Genomic DNA, 18522 nt, shown 5'->3' with positions numbered 1-18522 from the left:
TTTTTTTCAAAATAACGGTCTTGAAAATGGCTGCTGAAAGTTATCTACATTCGTAGATGGATGACAATCTCATTTCAAAACTATTGCACTTATCGATATGAACCAAACGGCATTTTACTCTTTAGATGTCTGGCTATGGCCTCAAGCAGAACCAGAAATATTCATTATTATTTTAAAAAGTTATAAACAATTAAAAGTTTTAAAAAAAGGTTGAAAAAATTCAAAAGTCAGCCATTTTGTTCTTTCTCATTGAAAATTTTTAATTCTGCTTGAGGCCATAGCCAGACATCTAAAGAGTAAAATGCCGTTTGGTTCATATCGATAAGTGCAATAGTTTTGAAATGAGAGTGTCATCCATCTACGAATGTAGATAACTTTCAGCAGCCATTTTCAAGACCGCCATTTTAAAAAAAAAAATTTTTTTAAGTAATTTCATGTATGTACTATCATATGTAAAAAAATTTTTTACTTAACATTTTTTGTATTATAAATAAAATGTATTGAAAAAAATCACGTTTTTCAGAGTAACCTGGCCTTAAAGGTTTAAAACTTGTTATATTATTTAATTATTTGTAGTTCAAAAATCTCCAAATTTTCAATTATCGTTCGATATGTTTAGTCCGTTGCCTGATTTACAAAAATAATAGGAAAAATTTGGAACTTATACCATTTTGTTCGAAAAATTGTCACCTTTAATTTGAGCCTAAGAAAATTAAAAAATATTAATCCGTCTCCGAGATATGATTAAAAATGTCCGCGTATGTTTTTCTCGTCATTGAACCATCGATCGCCGCCGATCCCGTCTGTGGCTTTCTCTCCTTCGTCTTCCCAGGGCGCAATAGGCGTCTCCCAAAGTGGGTGGTTACTTGTAGCCCCTTATACATTCTTTTTTCCCTAAATTATAGTTATGGTCTGAATTTTTTTCAACTATTAGTCAGACATTAATTAATATTATTATTATTAAAACAAATGTATAAACAAATTATTGTTGTTAATAATTGTTTTTCTATATTTTAGAATTAACCTTGAATAGTGCAGTTTTTTCGTCATTTTCACAATTTACAATGCTAAAAATATTTTAAAAATAAAATTTATTTTATTTCAAAATTTTTTGTAAAAAAAATAAAGTTAATATTAAAATCTATAAAAAGCACTGGAAAAAAATACACTTAATTCAAGTGGAAAAATGAGACTAAACGATTTTGCTTAATTAAAGTCAGTTTATAAGTTAATTACCAAAATATATAAAAAATATCTACATTTCAGATTTGAAAATATTATTGGTTTAAATAAATATGTTTCATAAATAAATTTATATTTTAATTAAATATTAATTTAACCCTTAAACCGCACCCTGGGTGTGCGACACCCATATTCTAGCTTTTTACTCTAATATTTCGGTTAAATTCGTAAAAATTTAACATGTGTCGTTATTGGACGATACATTTAGTACTTAAGTTTATGTATCGTTAGGGACATTAGTCTCCCAAGTGTCTTTGTGTATTTGATAACTTTATGAAGTTGTCGGCGAAAAATTTCTGCTTGTTTGACACCCAGTTTTTGGTTTAAGGTAATTTCAGTAGTTTTAAAAAACTCTTTTTCAATTATTAAAATTAAATAAATCATTATGAAACCTATTTTCCTTTAAAATAGATGTACTGAGCTATATAAGATAATTTTTCCAAAAGATAATATCCTATTCCAGCTTGGAGAACAAACTTAAAAGTCCCCGGGTGTCGCACACCCAGTGTGCGGTTTAAGGATGGATTCGGCAGTGTGCGGTTTGAGGGTTAAACAAAGTTTGTTAAATTCAAAAAATATGTTTTCTTACTTGTGTATATTAAATTAAAACTAGAATAGTTATTATTAAAATTATTTTAAAGAAGTTTTAAAAACTATCATATTATAAAATATATTAAGGTTCTACTTACTATTTAAACAAATCAATGTTTTTAATTACCTTAAAAAAAAAATGAATGTTATTTTAACTAAATTCATTGCTAAAAAATTTCGAAAATTAGGAAAATAATTTTTATTAAATTAAATAATTAACAGTAAATTATTTAAATAATAATCTACAAAAGTTTATAAAAAATATAGCAATTTAAATGACAAAAGGATATACATGTAAAAAAATAATCAAACATTTATAAATTAAAAATATTTATTAAAAGAACTGAAAAGTTACAAAAAACTAAAAATCCAAATTTTAATAATAATTTTTCTAGTTTTAATTTAATATACACTAATAAGAAAACAAATTTTTTGAATTTAACAAACATTGTTTAAATTAATATTTAATTAAAATATAAATTTATTTATAAAACATATTTATTCAAACCAATAATATTTTCAAATCTGAAATGTAGATATTTTTTATATATTTTGGTAATTAACTTATAAACTGACTTTGATTAAGCAAAATCGTTTAGTCTCATTTTTCCACTTGAATTAAGTGTATTTTTTTCCAGTGCTTTTTATAGATTTTAATATTAACTTTATTTTTTTTACAAAAAATTTTGAAATAAAATAAATTTTATTTTTAAAATATTTTTAGCATTGTAAATTGTGAAAATGACGAAAAAACTGCACTATTCAAGGTTAATTCTAAAATATAGAAAAACAATTATTAACAACAATAATTTGTTTATACATTTGTTTTAATAATAATAATATTAATTAATGTCTGACTAATAGTTGAAAAAAATTCAGACCATAACTATAATTTAGGGAAAAAAGAATGTATAAGGGGCTACAAGTAACCACCCACTTTGGGAGACGCCTATTGCGCCCTGGGAAGACGAAGGAGAGAAAGCCACAGACGGGATCGGCGGCGATCGATGGTTCAATGACGAGAAAAACATACGCGGACATTTTTAATCATATCTCGGAGACGGATTAATATTTTTTAATTTTCTTAGGCTCAAATTAAAGGTGACAATTTTTCGAACAAAATGGTATAAGTTCCAAATTTTTCCTATTATTTTTGTAAATCAGGCAACGGACTAAACATATCGAACGATAATTGAAAATTTGGAGAATTTTGTACTTCAAATAATTGAATAATATAACAAGTTTTAAACCTTAAAAAAAATTAACCAAATCTTATCTTATTCAAAATTTTATAAGCTTTCCAAATCTGCAAAATTCAAGTCTCTATCTTCATTTTTGTCAAAGTTATTACGATTTTAGTGGAGCTGTCTTTTTTTCTCCTCCTCGGTCGATCAGACCGACAATTTCCGACGGTAGTGTAAATTTTTAAAACGTATATCCTCGAAAAGAATAATATAAAGTGTGCCCATACCAAATTTTATTGAAAAATAATAAAAATATACAAAATTGTAAATTTGGAAGCAAGTTGAAGATAAAATTTTAATTAAAAATTCATTTAAGAAAAAACAGTTTTTTTAATTTATTTAAAATTATTATTATCAACCTCCAAAGACTAAAATTATACTACATTCAAATGGAATCCCATTGACAAATGAAAATTCTAACGACGTTTATTCGATGTCTAACTTCTTAGACGTATTTCTCAATGGTATACTTTTGTTTTAAGAGGAAAAATTGGATGGATACTAGAAGAGGATGTTTTCTCAAAACAGGAGATTACTTTTTTGGGTTGTATTTAGAGGATTTAGTAAATGCATCAATATGCATTTAAAAAGTGTGTTTTGAAAAAATTTGTTTTTTAAAATTTTATGCCAGACTGGCGGCGATAAATTTTATATTTAATGTCAACTATTTTTTTAAGTTTCTCAAATTAACTCCAAGTTGAACTTAGAAAATAATATTTCCTATATATTTATGAAAATTTTTCTATTTTCAAAAGTTAAATGAAAAAGACGTCTTTAAGATATCTAATGGTCAAGACATAGAACATTTATAGGACGTCTTTAAGAGGTCTTAAAGACGTCTTTTGTACAAGTCCAAAAGACGTCCGCAAAAAGACATCCTTTGGACGTCTTTTGAATAAGTGTGCCCCCTAAGTTAGTTTACATAATGAATACTCACCTTCTTCTGCATTCTCTCCTGAAAAAATATTCAAGTATTATGTCTCAGGTAATTTAACAGCGTGATCGTGAAAGATGATATGTATTATGTTTTACAAGTGGAGTAATGAGAATGATTTAAATATGTGAAATATTTTTAAACAAATTTTATAACATATAAAGAGTAATTAATATTGGGACTTGCTTTTTATGTTAGATCCGGAAGGAACGTCTATAACAAGATAAATTAGATATTATATTGTTTTGTGTTATACTACATTGTTTGTAAAATGTCTATCAAAAATCTATATTTATGTAAAAGAGGTTTAATAATGTTATAGAAAAAATATTATTAATTGTGTATACCGTCATCAATCACATGAATGACATCTGTAAGAGTTTACAAATTAAAACATTGTCATTATTCTGATATGTAACATATATAGACCGTGATAACTAAACTACAATTATACTACTACTGTTTTCTCCTTTAGGATGTAACATTAGTTTACATAAAGAATTCTCACCTTCTGCTGAATTCTCTCCTGCAACAATATTCAAGAATTATGTCCAGGTTTATTTAAAACTGTGACCGGAAAAGAAGATAAATAGTATGTTTTATAAGTGGACCCTCACAACACCCGAATATTCAGAATATCCTGGTGCTATGCTATGAGGGGAATGATGAAAATGATTTAAATATGTGAAATATTTTCAAAAAAAGTTTATAACATGAAGAGTAATAAATATTGGGACTTGCTTTTTATGTTAGACCCAGAAGGAACGTCTGTAACAAGTTAAATTAGATAATATATTGTTTTGTATTGTATTAATAATGTTATAGAAAATAACATTATTAATTGTGTGGATGGGTGACCTCTGTTGGACGTTACAGACTGGTGTTTTTCTCTGCGATAGAAAAATATCAAGCGGGAGGTTTGACGACGTGGCTGTTTTTGTGCAATTGTGATGACTATTCAAATGTATGTACATTCATGACACGATAGTCAATAAATCGGTTGTAGTCGGGAGCAGATTTTCTGCAGTTTTCCTTTTCCGTGGCCGAATGTCCTGGCAAATTTGAGGACTCCTATTTCAAGTCAACTGCAGCCGCAAAATTAGGGACCCCCAAGAGTTCGTGCAAATCAATTTTCAGCCCACACTTTTCAGTCAATTTCAAAGATTATTTTTTTTAAATTATTAAAGGTGGTAAAATCTTAAATCAACACTATGAGAGACATTTTAAGTCGAATATATAATTCCATGGTGTGGCATATTGATAAACCATGACATAATTTATGAACGTAATTATAATTTAAGATTGTTGTACGTATTGTGAGTGCAATAATATTGTTTGCAAAAGATAAAAATGTTTGGAAACTTAACACAAGTATATGTATATATATATTTTTCAAATCAAGTCCGCCAATGTATAATTCTTAAAAATCATTGTGCTGTATTTTTATCTGAGTTTTATAGAACTAAATTCACACTGAAAACAATTCATGAGATATTTTCAACTACACCCTGATGGTTTAATGCCTTCCTTCCGGTTTTGACGGCGTTTTAAAAAGTCGTAACATATCTATCAAAATGTTGTTAGTTAGTGACATATAAGTTCGTTTATAAGTCATGAACTAACAACATTGGACTTCTGTGTTATACGTTGTAGAGGTAAGACGTTCTTGTCTTTTCTTATACTTTAAGTGTGCGAGAATATTTTCTCGCGTTTAGTAATTATTATAATAAATTTGTTTTATAACTTTGATCTTTAAATTAATTTGATCATTGTTGAATTGTTGTATTTTGCCTTGTTTTTGTGCTTAAAGTGTTTTTTTTGTTGTTGTTTGAAATTATACAAATTTCAAACCTACTTCCATCTATACTCTACCGGCTTTTTACATTTTCATATATACATGAAATGAAATCTCAAATCGTTATTTGAGGATCTATTAGAAGGGAAAGGAAGAAGAGAATTAGTGATATTTCTAATGGACTCTACTCATTTTGGAAGGAAAAGAAATTGCTACAATCTATATTAATTTACAAAATTTTATTTTCCAAGGAATGTTTCCAATGATCATTACCATAACCTCCGACTTTGAAGGTCAGATGATGTTTTGATTCTATCTACACGCTTGGATTCATTTGAAGATTTGCTATATCTATCCTTTGCTTATCATATTATTTCACAATTTAATTAATTCCAATATCTTCTTTATAATTTCATTTTCGTCTGATTTATAAATTTGTAATTGAATATTGTTTACATTTGTCTTTATTTTTCTCTTTCTCTTTCCCGAGAATTGTCTTTTTATATTTTTCTCCTTCTTTCTCTTGTTTTTCTTCCTTTTGCTTCCTCATGAGTAAGCTTTGGATTGGTGACGATTTTCAATTTTTCAAAAGAAGGTTATATGGACTCATTTTTATCTAGAACATATGTATATTCAATTATGAGCAAATGTCTAGATGTATGTGTGTATGTATGTGTGTGTCACAAAAATTGTGTACAAATTATCTCAGACAAATTTTGATGGATTGTCCTGAAATTTTGCAGGTTTATTGCAGTCATTAATACGTCGGCTTAGTGGAAAACTGTACTATTTCAGGTATTCGTTATAAACTATACCATTTCAAAAGTTTGTTATAAAACATACCATTTCGATGAAGATCTATAAAAGCGTTGCACTAAAGAATTTCTAATGATTAACAAGCAATTAATTTAAATTATTAGAAATTTTGAATTAATACATTGAAAAGATGAACAAGAGTATATTTAAGATACCGTTTTTTAAAAAAGCATAACCTTATTTTATGTCTAGCAGCAGTGTTGACAAACTTGGAAAAAAATCAAAAAACTTTTTTTCTCGAAATGGTATGTTTTAAAACAATTTACCGAAATGGTACAGTTTATAACGAATACCTGAAATGGTACAGTTTTCCACTAAGCCGACGAATACCTAAAATCTGACACAAGGATTTTCAAAAATTTCTACAAAATTTTTTTTTATACAATTTTTTTAAAATTCAGAAAAATTTTTTTTTGTATTTTTTGAAATAATTTTTTTATTTGTTAATATTTTCATTAATTATTCTCAAAATTACATTTCTGACAAGAAAACGAATCGATTGATATATTGAGGAAGCTAAATGGTCATGAAATGAACAACTTGTTTTATTTGCTACATTAAATTTTGATTTTGGAAGAAAGGTTTCTTATTTATTTTGATCTTTTTCTATTATGTTTTAAAAAAAGCTACCTTTGAGACTGAGTTCTGATATTCTGTGTCTAATGCAATAAGGTATATATATATAAATATTTATTAGTTTTCATTCTTTTCATAGCCTTTTGTTTTTTCACTTACATGTCTTTATTTTATGATTGATGAAAATCGGAACCATTATGGTGGGACTCTGAGTGTGAGAGGGCAATCATTCGAAGAAGAGATACAAGGAAGTCATGGCTTAATAATCAGAGTTTGGAATCTAGGAACAATTTTAAGGATGTGGATAATGAGATCAAATGGTTTCTGAGGAAGAAGAAGAAGGACTCATTTATTGAATTTTGTAGTAATATTTGTAATTTGTCCTTCTCCTTCTGGTCCTGACTTGACTTGGAAAGCAGTTAGATCATTTCAAAGTAGGAATTCTTCTAAGAGAACCAATGTTTCAAATGATCCGGATTCTGACACCTTGCGGGCTCTTCGAAATCATATTATTCACTGGAATGTTGGTCCAGTTGACTGTCCTTTAATTTTGGATCAAGACAATGAGAATCCTGTTACCTTCAATTTACTTTTTTCTGAGAGGGAATTCATGTCAGCGTTATTGACCTGTAAAAAAAATTCTGCTTCTGGACTTGACGGATTTACATATGAAATAATCAGGAATTTACCAGAACGTGCATTGGAATTTATTCATAAGTTATTTAACCTAATGTTTTCTAAATCGACTTTCCCTAAGAGCTGGAGAGATACCAAGGTTCTTTTTATTCCGAAACCAGGGGATAAGGGATTTTACTTTTTGTAAATTATTTGAAAAGCTTATTCAACGTCGCCTTGAGTATCTTGCGGAATCAGGAAATTAGATTCCTTCATCTCAATATGGTTTTCGTAAAAGGAAAATCTGTTCTTGATTGTGTTTCTGCAGTGGTTACAGACATTAATCAGGGCTTTGTCAGGAAGGAGAGTACGCTGGCGTTAGCAATTGACATCAATTGGAGTAGGGTGCTTCTTTGTTTTTGAGTGCATGTCCATCTCATCTTAAACTTTTGGATTGAGTTCAATATTCAGCTCTAAGAGTCGTCCTGGGATGTATGGCTTCCACTCCCATAAGTATTCTCCTATCCGAATGTGATGAGTCTCCTCTATATCTAAGAAGATCAATGCTATGCGATAGATTTTTACTCAGGTGTTATTCTTGGACTGGTAATCCCTTAATTCCTAAATTGCAATTATTACTCGAATCCTCGAAAATCAGAAAATATAATTGCTTTAATTTTGAGAAGTTGTCTTTCCTTGCTCCTTTTATCAGAATACAAATCTTCTGGCTCAGCATTTTATGTTCCTTCACAAAATTTTAGACTTGGAGTTAAACTTAATGGATTGCTATCAATTATTTCCTCCGAATTTTTGGCCATTATATAAGCTTTGAAATATGTTACCTCATCCAATTTTTCTAACATAGTTATTATCAGTGATTCTCGTTCGGCTTTGCAAAATCTTCAGGATATCTTTTGGTCTAGAAATTATCACCCTATGGTTGTTCGTATAATTAAGCAGGTTATTTTCCTTTCACGTATAGGTAAGGATATAAGTTTCCTATGGGTTCCTTCTCATTCGGGAATTCTTGGTAATTCAGAGGCTGATAGCCTGGCTAAATTGTCTTTTTCTCTTGAAATTGGAAGGAACGATGGTGTTCCAATTTGTATTATACTTTGGTGAACAACTGGAGGGTTGAAGCGGAGAATTGTACCAATTCTTCTATTAAAAGAAATTAGAATTAATGGATTGAAGAGAAAGAGAGAAAATTTAATTTGTTTTTGATTTTTTAATTAATCGATAATGGTAAAAAGATGTTTATGCATGTTTGCTTTTCATTTTGATTCTTTTTGTTTTGATTGTTGTTTGATTTTGGTGCGAAAATGAACTTATTGCTTTTCCTATCATTGTAAGTTTTCTCTCTGACTTTTGCCTTTTCCTATTTATCCAGATATAGCATAACCCTACAACATCGATCACACTCTTTAAAAGGACATAAGGAATGAAAAAGAAGAAGGATATCGATGCTTTCTTGATTTCAACAGTTTATTTATATGATCACATTTTACTTTCAAGTATTTCAACTTATATCGTCAATGGCATATTTATATTAAGGGATTAATTTGAAGTTTTCCGCCAAGAACTTTTAGTGTCTCGTGTTTTGGCTACCTGCTATCCAACAAACCATGTAACCAACAAAAAAAACTAACAATGGGTCATTCCAATGAAAACCGTCTAGAGCTGGTTGCTCGATGATTTTAAAAATGATGTGATTAATATATAATATTCTTCAATAAAATTGGATTATATTTTAGTGGTTTATAGCCCCAAATATATTTTACATTCTTTTAAATATTTTTTTAAATGTCTAACTGGTTATGCAGTCTAACATAACCCATTTTGCGAAAACTCAGTATAAATTATTAAAAATAGATTAAAAATACTGATTTTTATTTTGAATAAATATATTTTTGCTAAATTCATTTAAATAAACGAAAATTATTTGAAAATAACTCACCAGAACAGATAAATCAGAATTTTTTTGTACTTGCACAGTATAATAAACATGAATTTCTTTCTCTTATATCTTCTGTGGAGAAAAAGGAATTTTCACGAAACTTTTTTAAATTGATTTATTTTAAAATTATAAATTTATTTAAATTGGAATTTTTTTTAGACCTGTACTCATTAATTATTTAATAAATATGAAAATTTTTATAAATTTAACCTTATTTTGATGAAATTTTTATTTTCATGACTAGACTGAAGTTTGTTTTCTTTAAACGAACGACAAGGTGATGAACTTCAGTCCAGTCATGAAAATAAAAATTCAATGAAAATCAGGTTAAATTTATATAACTTTTCATATTTATTAAATAATTAATGAGTACAGGTCCCAAAAAAATTTTAATTTAAATAAATTTATAATTTTAAAATAAATCAATTTGAAAAAGTTTCGTGAAAATTCCTTTTTCTCCACAGAAGTTATAAGAAAAAGAAATTCATGTTTATTATACTGTGCAAGTATAAAAAAATTCTGATTTATCTGTTCTGGTGAGTTATTTTTAAATAATTTTCGTTTAGTTAAATGAATTTAGCAAAAATATATTTATTTAAAATAAAAATCTGTATTTTTAATCTATTTTTAATGATTTACACTGAGTTTTCGCAAAATGGGTTATGTTAGACTGTATAACCAGTTAGACATTTAAAAAAAATATTTAAAAGAATGTAAAATATATTTGGGGCTATAAACCACTAAAATATAATCCAATTTTATTGAAGAATATTATATATTAATCACATCATTTTTTAAAATCATCGAGCAACCAGCTCTAGACGGTTTTCACTGGAATGACCCAACATTTGGATAGATATGTGACGACTTTTTAAAACACCGTCAAAGCCAGAAGGAAGGCATTAAAGCATCAGGTTGTACATCCCCTTAGTAGAGTAAAAAGAAATAAAAGGAACTACTTTTTCAGTTAGTCTAACTATCTTTGCATACTTATTTTAACTATTTTATATAGTTAAAATTGATTAATTCAATTAAAGTAAATTTGTAGTTAAATTTGTAACTGCAGGTATATTACAGAAATAACTATAGAAAGTAGTAGATTCTACGACTTAAAGTAGTTCGATAGGCTCCAATGACAGTTTAAATGTAGAGTGAAGTGAAATTTTGGAGTAGATTTCACTTCTTCTATCAGTTGAATAATTTTCGATATAATTTTTGTTAAAGAGTTTTAAAAGAGTACCAACTGTAAAAAAGGTATTAATGCAATTATTTTAAGAAGTAATATTAACTACAGTTATCAGTTGAACTGTGGCAGGAATGTCCTCAAGTATTAAGCAAGTCATCGTAGCGGGCGAGCGTGGTTAAATGGTTAAGTTATCGGTTTACGAATGTTAGGGTCGAGCGTTTGATTCCCGGCGTTTAGAGATTTTTCTCTATTAGGTATATAGAAATTAAATATGTAAGGTATATATAAACAAAAGTAAGTAGGGGAAAATATAAAAAAATGGAACTCAATAATATTTATAATAAATAATTTTATTTTACTATTTTAAGCAGTTGTCTTTACTACTGAGTTATCTTAGTAAGTTTAACTACAAATAAGCAGTTAATTTTACTGCCAATCTGTCATTGGTTCCTATTTAACTAAAAAAATTAATTAATGCAATTGTATTACTACTTCATTCAACTACATATCCACTAATTAATTTAAATTTAAAAATATCTTTGGGGACTTATTGAACTAAGAAATGTCTAGTTAAAAAGTAGTAAAATTTACTAAGAATTTTTTTCAGTGCACTAAAAATAATCAAGTGAAATTTTTCCGTACATGTTTTTTAAGTAATTTTAAAGGTTCTTTTGCCTCTGATTTTCTTCTTGGGTATTTTAGGGGACTGATCCGGAACATATTGAATAAAATAAATTATAATTTAGCGGAGTATGGGAGAAAATATAGTTTCATAATTATGTACTTCTTGCTTAAAAAGAAAAAGGCAGTTTGGGTCGAAATATTTTTAAAATACTAGAGGAAGGTACCCTGGCAAGTGCTCATCTCAGAATTTTGCACAATTTTTAAAAATAATCATTGAAAAAATTGTTTAAACATTCGGAAAAAGGAGTTTCAGAAATTACTCCACATCTTCAGGGGATAGAATATTTCGGGTTTATATTAAAAGGAACGTTCACTGAGTAGAAAAAATATTTCCGCGTGTTTGAGCAAAAAAAGAGCCCACTCTTTGATTTCAATTTTTTTTATAAAATAATCCTGAAACTGTACTTTAACATTCTCAAAAAGAAAATCAATGGTAGAAGAAAGTCAAAGTTGAAATTATTCGAGGAATCTCGTGTGAAATTTTTAAAATTAACTTACCCCTATCTGTCACTCCATCCATACTAATTACGACAGTATCCATCCATATTGTTAAAATGAAGAAAATAACGAAGTAGTTGTGCGGAGAATTATATACAATCATTTTTGTAAATGTTTGTATACAATTAAGACAGCAGCGACGTGGTATTCTTATGAAATCGTTGCAATTAATTGTATATTCAATCTCTAAAACATAAATTATGTTTGCTGTATTCCTAATTGTTAAAGTTGGATTTAACAAACACAAACTATTGTACATTATCTAATTAAAATGTCTGGATTCCACATATCACTCCGGAATGTGGAATCCAGAATGTGAAATCTGGAATTTGAAATCCGGAAGGTGAGTTTCGGAATGTTTCAATATCGTATCGACAATATCATAGTGTCGTGAGAAGTTTTAAAAAACGTTGATATTTGATATATTTACTGTAACATACACGTTTCGCTGTTAATAATAAAAAAGTACACTTATTATTTTTTGAAAAATCTCTTACCTCTATCTTCAGAAAAATCGTGTTAATGTTTGTTTATATTTATGTCTTTAAATTCTAATAAAAAAATGGAATGTAACGAAAATAAAAAAACAAAATTAAACAAGGAAAAATGCAGAAGTTGTTGGAAGATACAGTATTCCTGAGTCCACAATAAGTGCAAAAAAAATAGGTTTGTAAACCAATAAGAAGCGGATAAAGGAGTGTATAAACAGCGTATTTTAACAACGATATATATAGGCAATTCCACGTAAGATTTCAGTTCACATTTTAAATTTGGCCAAAACAATTTTTTTTCATTCTTTAGTAAAACCTTTTACATTGAATTTGGCTCTCAGCAGATTTTTTTGTAACTTAGCAGATTTGTAGTTTGAGATGTTCTGAACAAAAAATGTATATGGTAAAACTAAAAAAAATGACCAGTTTTTGAACTACCATACATCAAAAGTTCAAAAATGATGAAAAAATGTGTTATGATTTTTTTGTTATTTTGTGCGTAAAAATAAAATAAATTCTTTTAAAAATTGATCCTCAAATGGTTTTTCGAATTTTTGTATCATAATCTAAAAATACATACTGAATAAAAGTAAGACCATAATCAATATGGTAATTATGGTAGCAGATAAACAACAAAGAACTATTACACGGCAAAAAAAAATGATGTCCATAAACTCTACAAAATATTTTATTAGACTTGGAGTTAAAATAGGACACACAGAGTATATTTAAGCCATTTATGGTTGATACCATAAAACATGAAACCACCATTACATTATAAAGGAAAATGGTTCTTATTTTTAGTGAACACACGAATATAACAAGCATTATACTTGAATTTAAATACATTTCTATTTGATCCAAAGTTTTTATGATAGCAAAAAAAATACCATAAAACAACCATTAATTACGAAAGAAAAACCATTCTTATTCATAATGAACCTAACAACTTAACAAGCTTTATAATTGAATTAAATACATGTGGAGTGTATCCACAGTTTGGATGGTTGCAAAAAATACCATAAAACCACCATTAATTAAAAAGGCAAACTATTACTATTTTCAGTGAACCTAAGTACTTAACGCGCCTTACAATTAAACTAAATACATGTGGAATGTATACACAGATTGTATGGTTGCAAGAAAAATCCATAAAACAACTATTAACTGCATAAGGCAAACCATTTGTATTCTTTGTGAACCTAAGACCTTAACAAGCTATATAATTGAAATAAATACATTTCTATTTGATCCACAGTTTATATGGCTGCAAGAAAAATCCATAAAACAACTATTAACTGCATAAAGCAAACCATTTGTATTCTTTGTGAACCTAAGACCTTAACAAGCTTTATAATTGAAATAAATACAATTCTAATTGATTCATAGATTGTATGATTGAAAAAAAATCCATAAGCAACTAATAACTGCACAAGGCAAACCATTTGTCTTCTTTGTGAACCTGAGAGCTTAACAAGCTTTATAATTGAAATAAATACATTTCTCGTTGATCCATAGATTGTATGATTGAAAAATAATCCATAAGCAACTAATAACTGCATAAGGCAAACCATTTGTCTTCTTTGTGAACCTAAGACCTTAACAAGCTTTATAATTGAAATAAATACAATTCTAATTCATCCACAGTTCGTATGGTTGCAAGATAAATCCATAAAACAACTATTAACTGCATAAGGCAAACCATTTGTATTCTTTGTGAACCTAAGACCTTAACAAGCTATATTAATACATATCTAGTTGATTCACAGTTTGTATGGTTGCAAAAAAAATCCATAAGACAACTATTAACTGCATAAGGCAAACTATTTGTATTCATTGTGAACCTAAGACCTTAACAAGCTATATAAATACATTTCTATTCGATCCACAGTTTGTATGGTTGCAAAAAAAAATCCATAAGACAACTATTAACTGCATAAGGCAAACTTTTTTTATTCTTTGTAAACCTAAGAGCTTAACAAGATATATAAATACATTTCTAGTTGATTCACAGTTTGTATGGTTGCAAAAAAAAACCATAAGACAAGTATTAACTGCATAAGGCAAACTATTTTTATTCTTTGTAAACCGAAGACCTTAACAAGCTATATAAATACATTTCTAGTTGATCCTCAGTTTGTATGGTTGTAAAAAAATTTCATAACACAACTATTAGCTGCATAAGGCAACCCATTTGTATTCTTTGTGAACCTGGGACTTGAACAAGCTTTATAATTGAAATAAATACTTTTGTAGTTGATCCACAGGTTTTATGGCTGCAAGAAATATCCATAAAACAACTATTAACTGCATAAGGCACACTATTTTTGTGTTGTGAACCTAAGACCTTATCGAATTTTATATCATAAAACATTCTTTTCATTTTAAAAACGATTCATTTTTAATCTAACTGATATTATTGCTTGTGAGATTTTTTTGCAATTTTTTTGCAATGCAGTAATGTCAATATTATACTATCTCCTTTTTTACTCTTCCTCTCCCTCAATTTCCTGTTGTCCAGGAAGTCTTCTATTTCCTGCATCTAATATAGCGTTTAATAATGATTCAGTCGGGTATTTAACATTTTCTTGGTGTCTGGCGAATCCAAGAAACCACATGATACTTGCGACATGACTGCAAGATCCAACTGTTCTTGCACCAGTTTGACATGTGCAGTAGTAGCCGGTGATTGGTTGTTTAACAGGTTCGTCGTCAAGCTCTTGAACTTCATACTCAACGAATACATGGTGTTTTGTGCAATTTCTGAATCTTGAGTACATTCGAATTCTTATGAAACCGTGATTGTTAAAATGGTGATCTAATTGAAATTCATATTCGTTGTCTCTTTGAACTTTATCTTGAATATATGCTGGTGCCAAACTGACTTGATAGCTACCAATCATTAGATGTTTAATAAATTCCATACTCAGAACTGGGAAATCTACTACATCTCTCTGATGGAGTTTCCGCTACTGTCCGTTTCTAATACGTAGGCTATCGACTTCCACTCTATTCTGCACCGCATTTGGGACTTGTGATCTTTGCAGAATTTCTCTTGCAAGATCAGCGTTTGCGTTTTCCATTTGGATGGTCGGATGGTAACTGTTTATAATAGCACCAGCAATTAAATAGAAGCTATTTAAGTTTCTCAGGTGATGGAAATCTATTCGTTTCGAAAGGAATTTAAAAATTGACTGGATATGTCCGTTTCTCGCTTCAACGATCCATCTGTTTTTGGTTAAAATGCGACTTTGATTTGCATCTTCGGTTGTCAGTTGTCTTTCTCCTCGTCTAAGGAACGATGGCATCTTAACATTTATACCCAAACGTTCCAAAAGTGGGACTGCATCTCGATATCCTCGATCAACTAAAACAATGTCACCATCTTCAAACCAGTCTCTTAAAGAATCAAAATCTTTTTCTAAATCTGATTCTAAAATTCGTGCATCATTGTTTTTGGAATCTGTAAAATGTGGTCCTAAAATGGTTAAAATATAACCGTCAAGACCAACAACCATTGTTGGTTTTACGAGATGTCGACTTTTGTGCATAGAAAAAGATTCTCGAAGCACACGAAAGTTTGAACTTTTTTGTATATAAGCATATGTCGCGTCAATAGCGACAATAGCTTTACGTGCTTCTGGTTGAGGATTATATAAATGTTGAGGAAATTCCGGAACATGTGCTTCAATAAAGTCTTCTCTATTTATGGATCCAAGTCCTATGTTTCGAGGAACGAAACCTTGCATTAAAGACATTCTTACACATTCTACAACTAAACTTACAGATTGCCTACTTTTATAATCAAATACGATTTTTAAAAAATCATCTGTCAAACCTTGTCTTATCTTACAAAAAAATGTCAATAATTTTTTTTTTATATTTGTCTCTGGTGACCATATTTCATAACTGGATCGCACTGATTATAGAGGTTGTTAAATTGTTCTTTTGTAATTGGTGCGATACATTCAAATTCTTCATCAGAAAAATTATTTTCGCTTGAAAATCTATCTTTTTTCATATCAGCAGCCACTCTTAATCCTTGTAAGAAGGTTTCTAGTACGCGACCTTTCAAAATGTAAGGTCTATTTATATATCTCAACGCTGCTAATAATTCGTTTAAGAAAAAACCATTCTCATCCAAATGATGTGCACAAGATCTTACATTATCAGGCATATAAATGTTTTTAATTACAAAAACATTTACCCTGCAATCAACTGAGAGTCTTTGTATGTTATTTTCAGCATTGCAAATAATGCAAGAACTACTTCTAGTCTGATTGACTACATTTAATCTCATACAGCTTGGATCCTGATGAATTAGTTCTATTTCGTTTGAAATAGACATATAACAATTAAAACAGAGTTTTGTATTGTCATTAATAGGAAGTGGCGGAAAATTAAGGTTATCACGTCTCGTTAAAGCTATCTGACGCCTTATAATATTTTCTTCGCCGTTCATTAACCTCATCTGTTGTCCCTGGAACTGTCTGTTACATGCGTAACATGAAAAGCGTTGTCTAAACGCCATTTTTACAATTTATAAATTAGTAAAAAATAAGATAAATTAATTTATGTTGAAAATGTTTTAATAGAAAGACAAATTAAAAAAAATAGCTGACAAACAAAAAAAGTACAAATACTATTATACGAAAACAATAAAAACGCCTTAAATAGTACGTTACTATAAGTAAACACAAAAAAAGAAAACCTATAACTATTTAAAACTAAAACTGATAAAAAAAAATAATTTTACAAACACCATGAACATAAATAATTATATAAAAAAAACATTAAAACGCGTTAAATAGTGCGTTACTCTAAATAAAGACAGAAAAAAAAGAAAACCTATAACTATCTAAAAATAATGAAAACAAAAAAATTTTGTTTACAATGAACACAATAGACATAAATAATTATATACAAAAGCAATAAAAACGTATTAAATAGTACGTTACTCTAAATAATGACGTATATATATATATATATATACAAAATACTTTGAAAAAAATATAAAAGAATCAATTGAAACTTAACTTTAACTAAACATTACAAACGAAACGCATTTCATTAACTCTCTAAGAAGAATACTCAAACTATTGTGCATTAAGTTAGCATCAATATATTGTGACGATGTGAATTGTCGTTCTTTATTTTGTCGAAATTCTGAATCGTCATGTCATCTGTCGGAATTATCCCTGAACCGTGATCGTTAATTGGTATGGTAATTTAGAAAGTCGGAACTGCCGTGTGACCCACTATCAGTGGTGAATGTGTGTCGCGCGGCTAGTTAGTAGGGGAGAAAGTACTAGAGGGCAGAGCCGCTGTCTGTGAGAAAGAGATAGAGCGAGTAGAGCCAGTTGGAACGAGAGAGAAGAAGAGTTGAAGAAGCCGAGCACGTGTAGGAAAAGCGTGAAACAGGTGTCATTAGTTTTTGCCGACATTTTGGCATCAGTGACCTACGAGATTTGTAGGAGAGTTGATCTACGACGTGTGTAGATAGTTGTTCGATGAGATATGTAGAAAGTGTGTTAAGAGAGACTTGTAGAGAAAAAGCGCGTAATAGTTTTGTCAAATTTTGAGTGCCGTGTCGAGAATAGAATTAATAAAGAGTGTGAATTGAAGTGTAGTTGTTTTCTTTTGGATTATTCCCTAATTTATCCCCGAGGAAAACAGCTGCCGAGAAGCCAGGAAGAGAGAGATCGAGAAGCGTCTTTGGGTCAGTCAGTATCGAGCCAGTGTTGTGCCAGTCGTGTCTCGTCGTTGGCATTTCTGCTTGCTAACTTGTTCAGGCAGAATTTCCTCTGACGATTGAGAGCGTCTCAGAGGTGTTGTTGTTTGTCGGGTTGTTGTTTAAGAGTCGAGTAGTTTATTAATTGAGCTTTAAAATTAA

The 18522-nt window shown here is 29.2% G+C and overlaps 1 protein-coding gene across 11 annotated transcripts in view; it reads right to left on the bottom strand.

The window, feature by feature from the left end:
* LOC122500030 overlaps window positions 1-18522 on the bottom strand; it is a 212524-nt gene that overhangs the window by 129509 nt on the left and 64493 nt on the right. For 8 of the 11 annotated variants that reach the window (XM_043608711.1, XM_043608717.1, XM_043608719.1 and 5 more), the window contains exons 2-7: window positions 12139-12324; window positions 4753-4779; window positions 4520-4537; window positions 4359-4382; window positions 4198-4224; window positions 4015-4032 (exon numbers count right to left, since the gene is read on the bottom strand). In XM_043608711.1, coding sequence (XP_043464646.1) covers window positions 4015-4032; window positions 4198-4224; window positions 4359-4382; window positions 4520-4537; window positions 4753-4779; window positions 12139-12241 — 217 coding nt within the window. In that variant the 5' untranslated portion in view covers window positions 12242-12324. The remainder of the gene's footprint in view (window positions 1-4014; window positions 4033-4197; window positions 4225-4358; window positions 4383-4519; window positions 4538-4752; window positions 4780-12138; window positions 12325-18522) is intronic. The other 3 variants (XM_043608712.1, XM_043608713.1, XM_043608714.1) reach the window with 3 other exon arrangements.

The sequence above is a fragment of the Leptopilina heterotoma genome, unplaced genomic scaffold (assembly GCF_015476425.1).
Source record: "Leptopilina heterotoma isolate Lh14 unplaced genomic scaffold, ASM1547642v1 Lhet_180, whole genome shotgun sequence".
Taxonomy (NCBI): domain Eukaryota; kingdom Metazoa; phylum Arthropoda; class Insecta; order Hymenoptera; family Figitidae; genus Leptopilina; species Leptopilina heterotoma.
The sequence above is the reverse complement of the archived record's forward strand: the minus strand, read 5'-3'. Positions and strand labels throughout refer to the sequence as shown.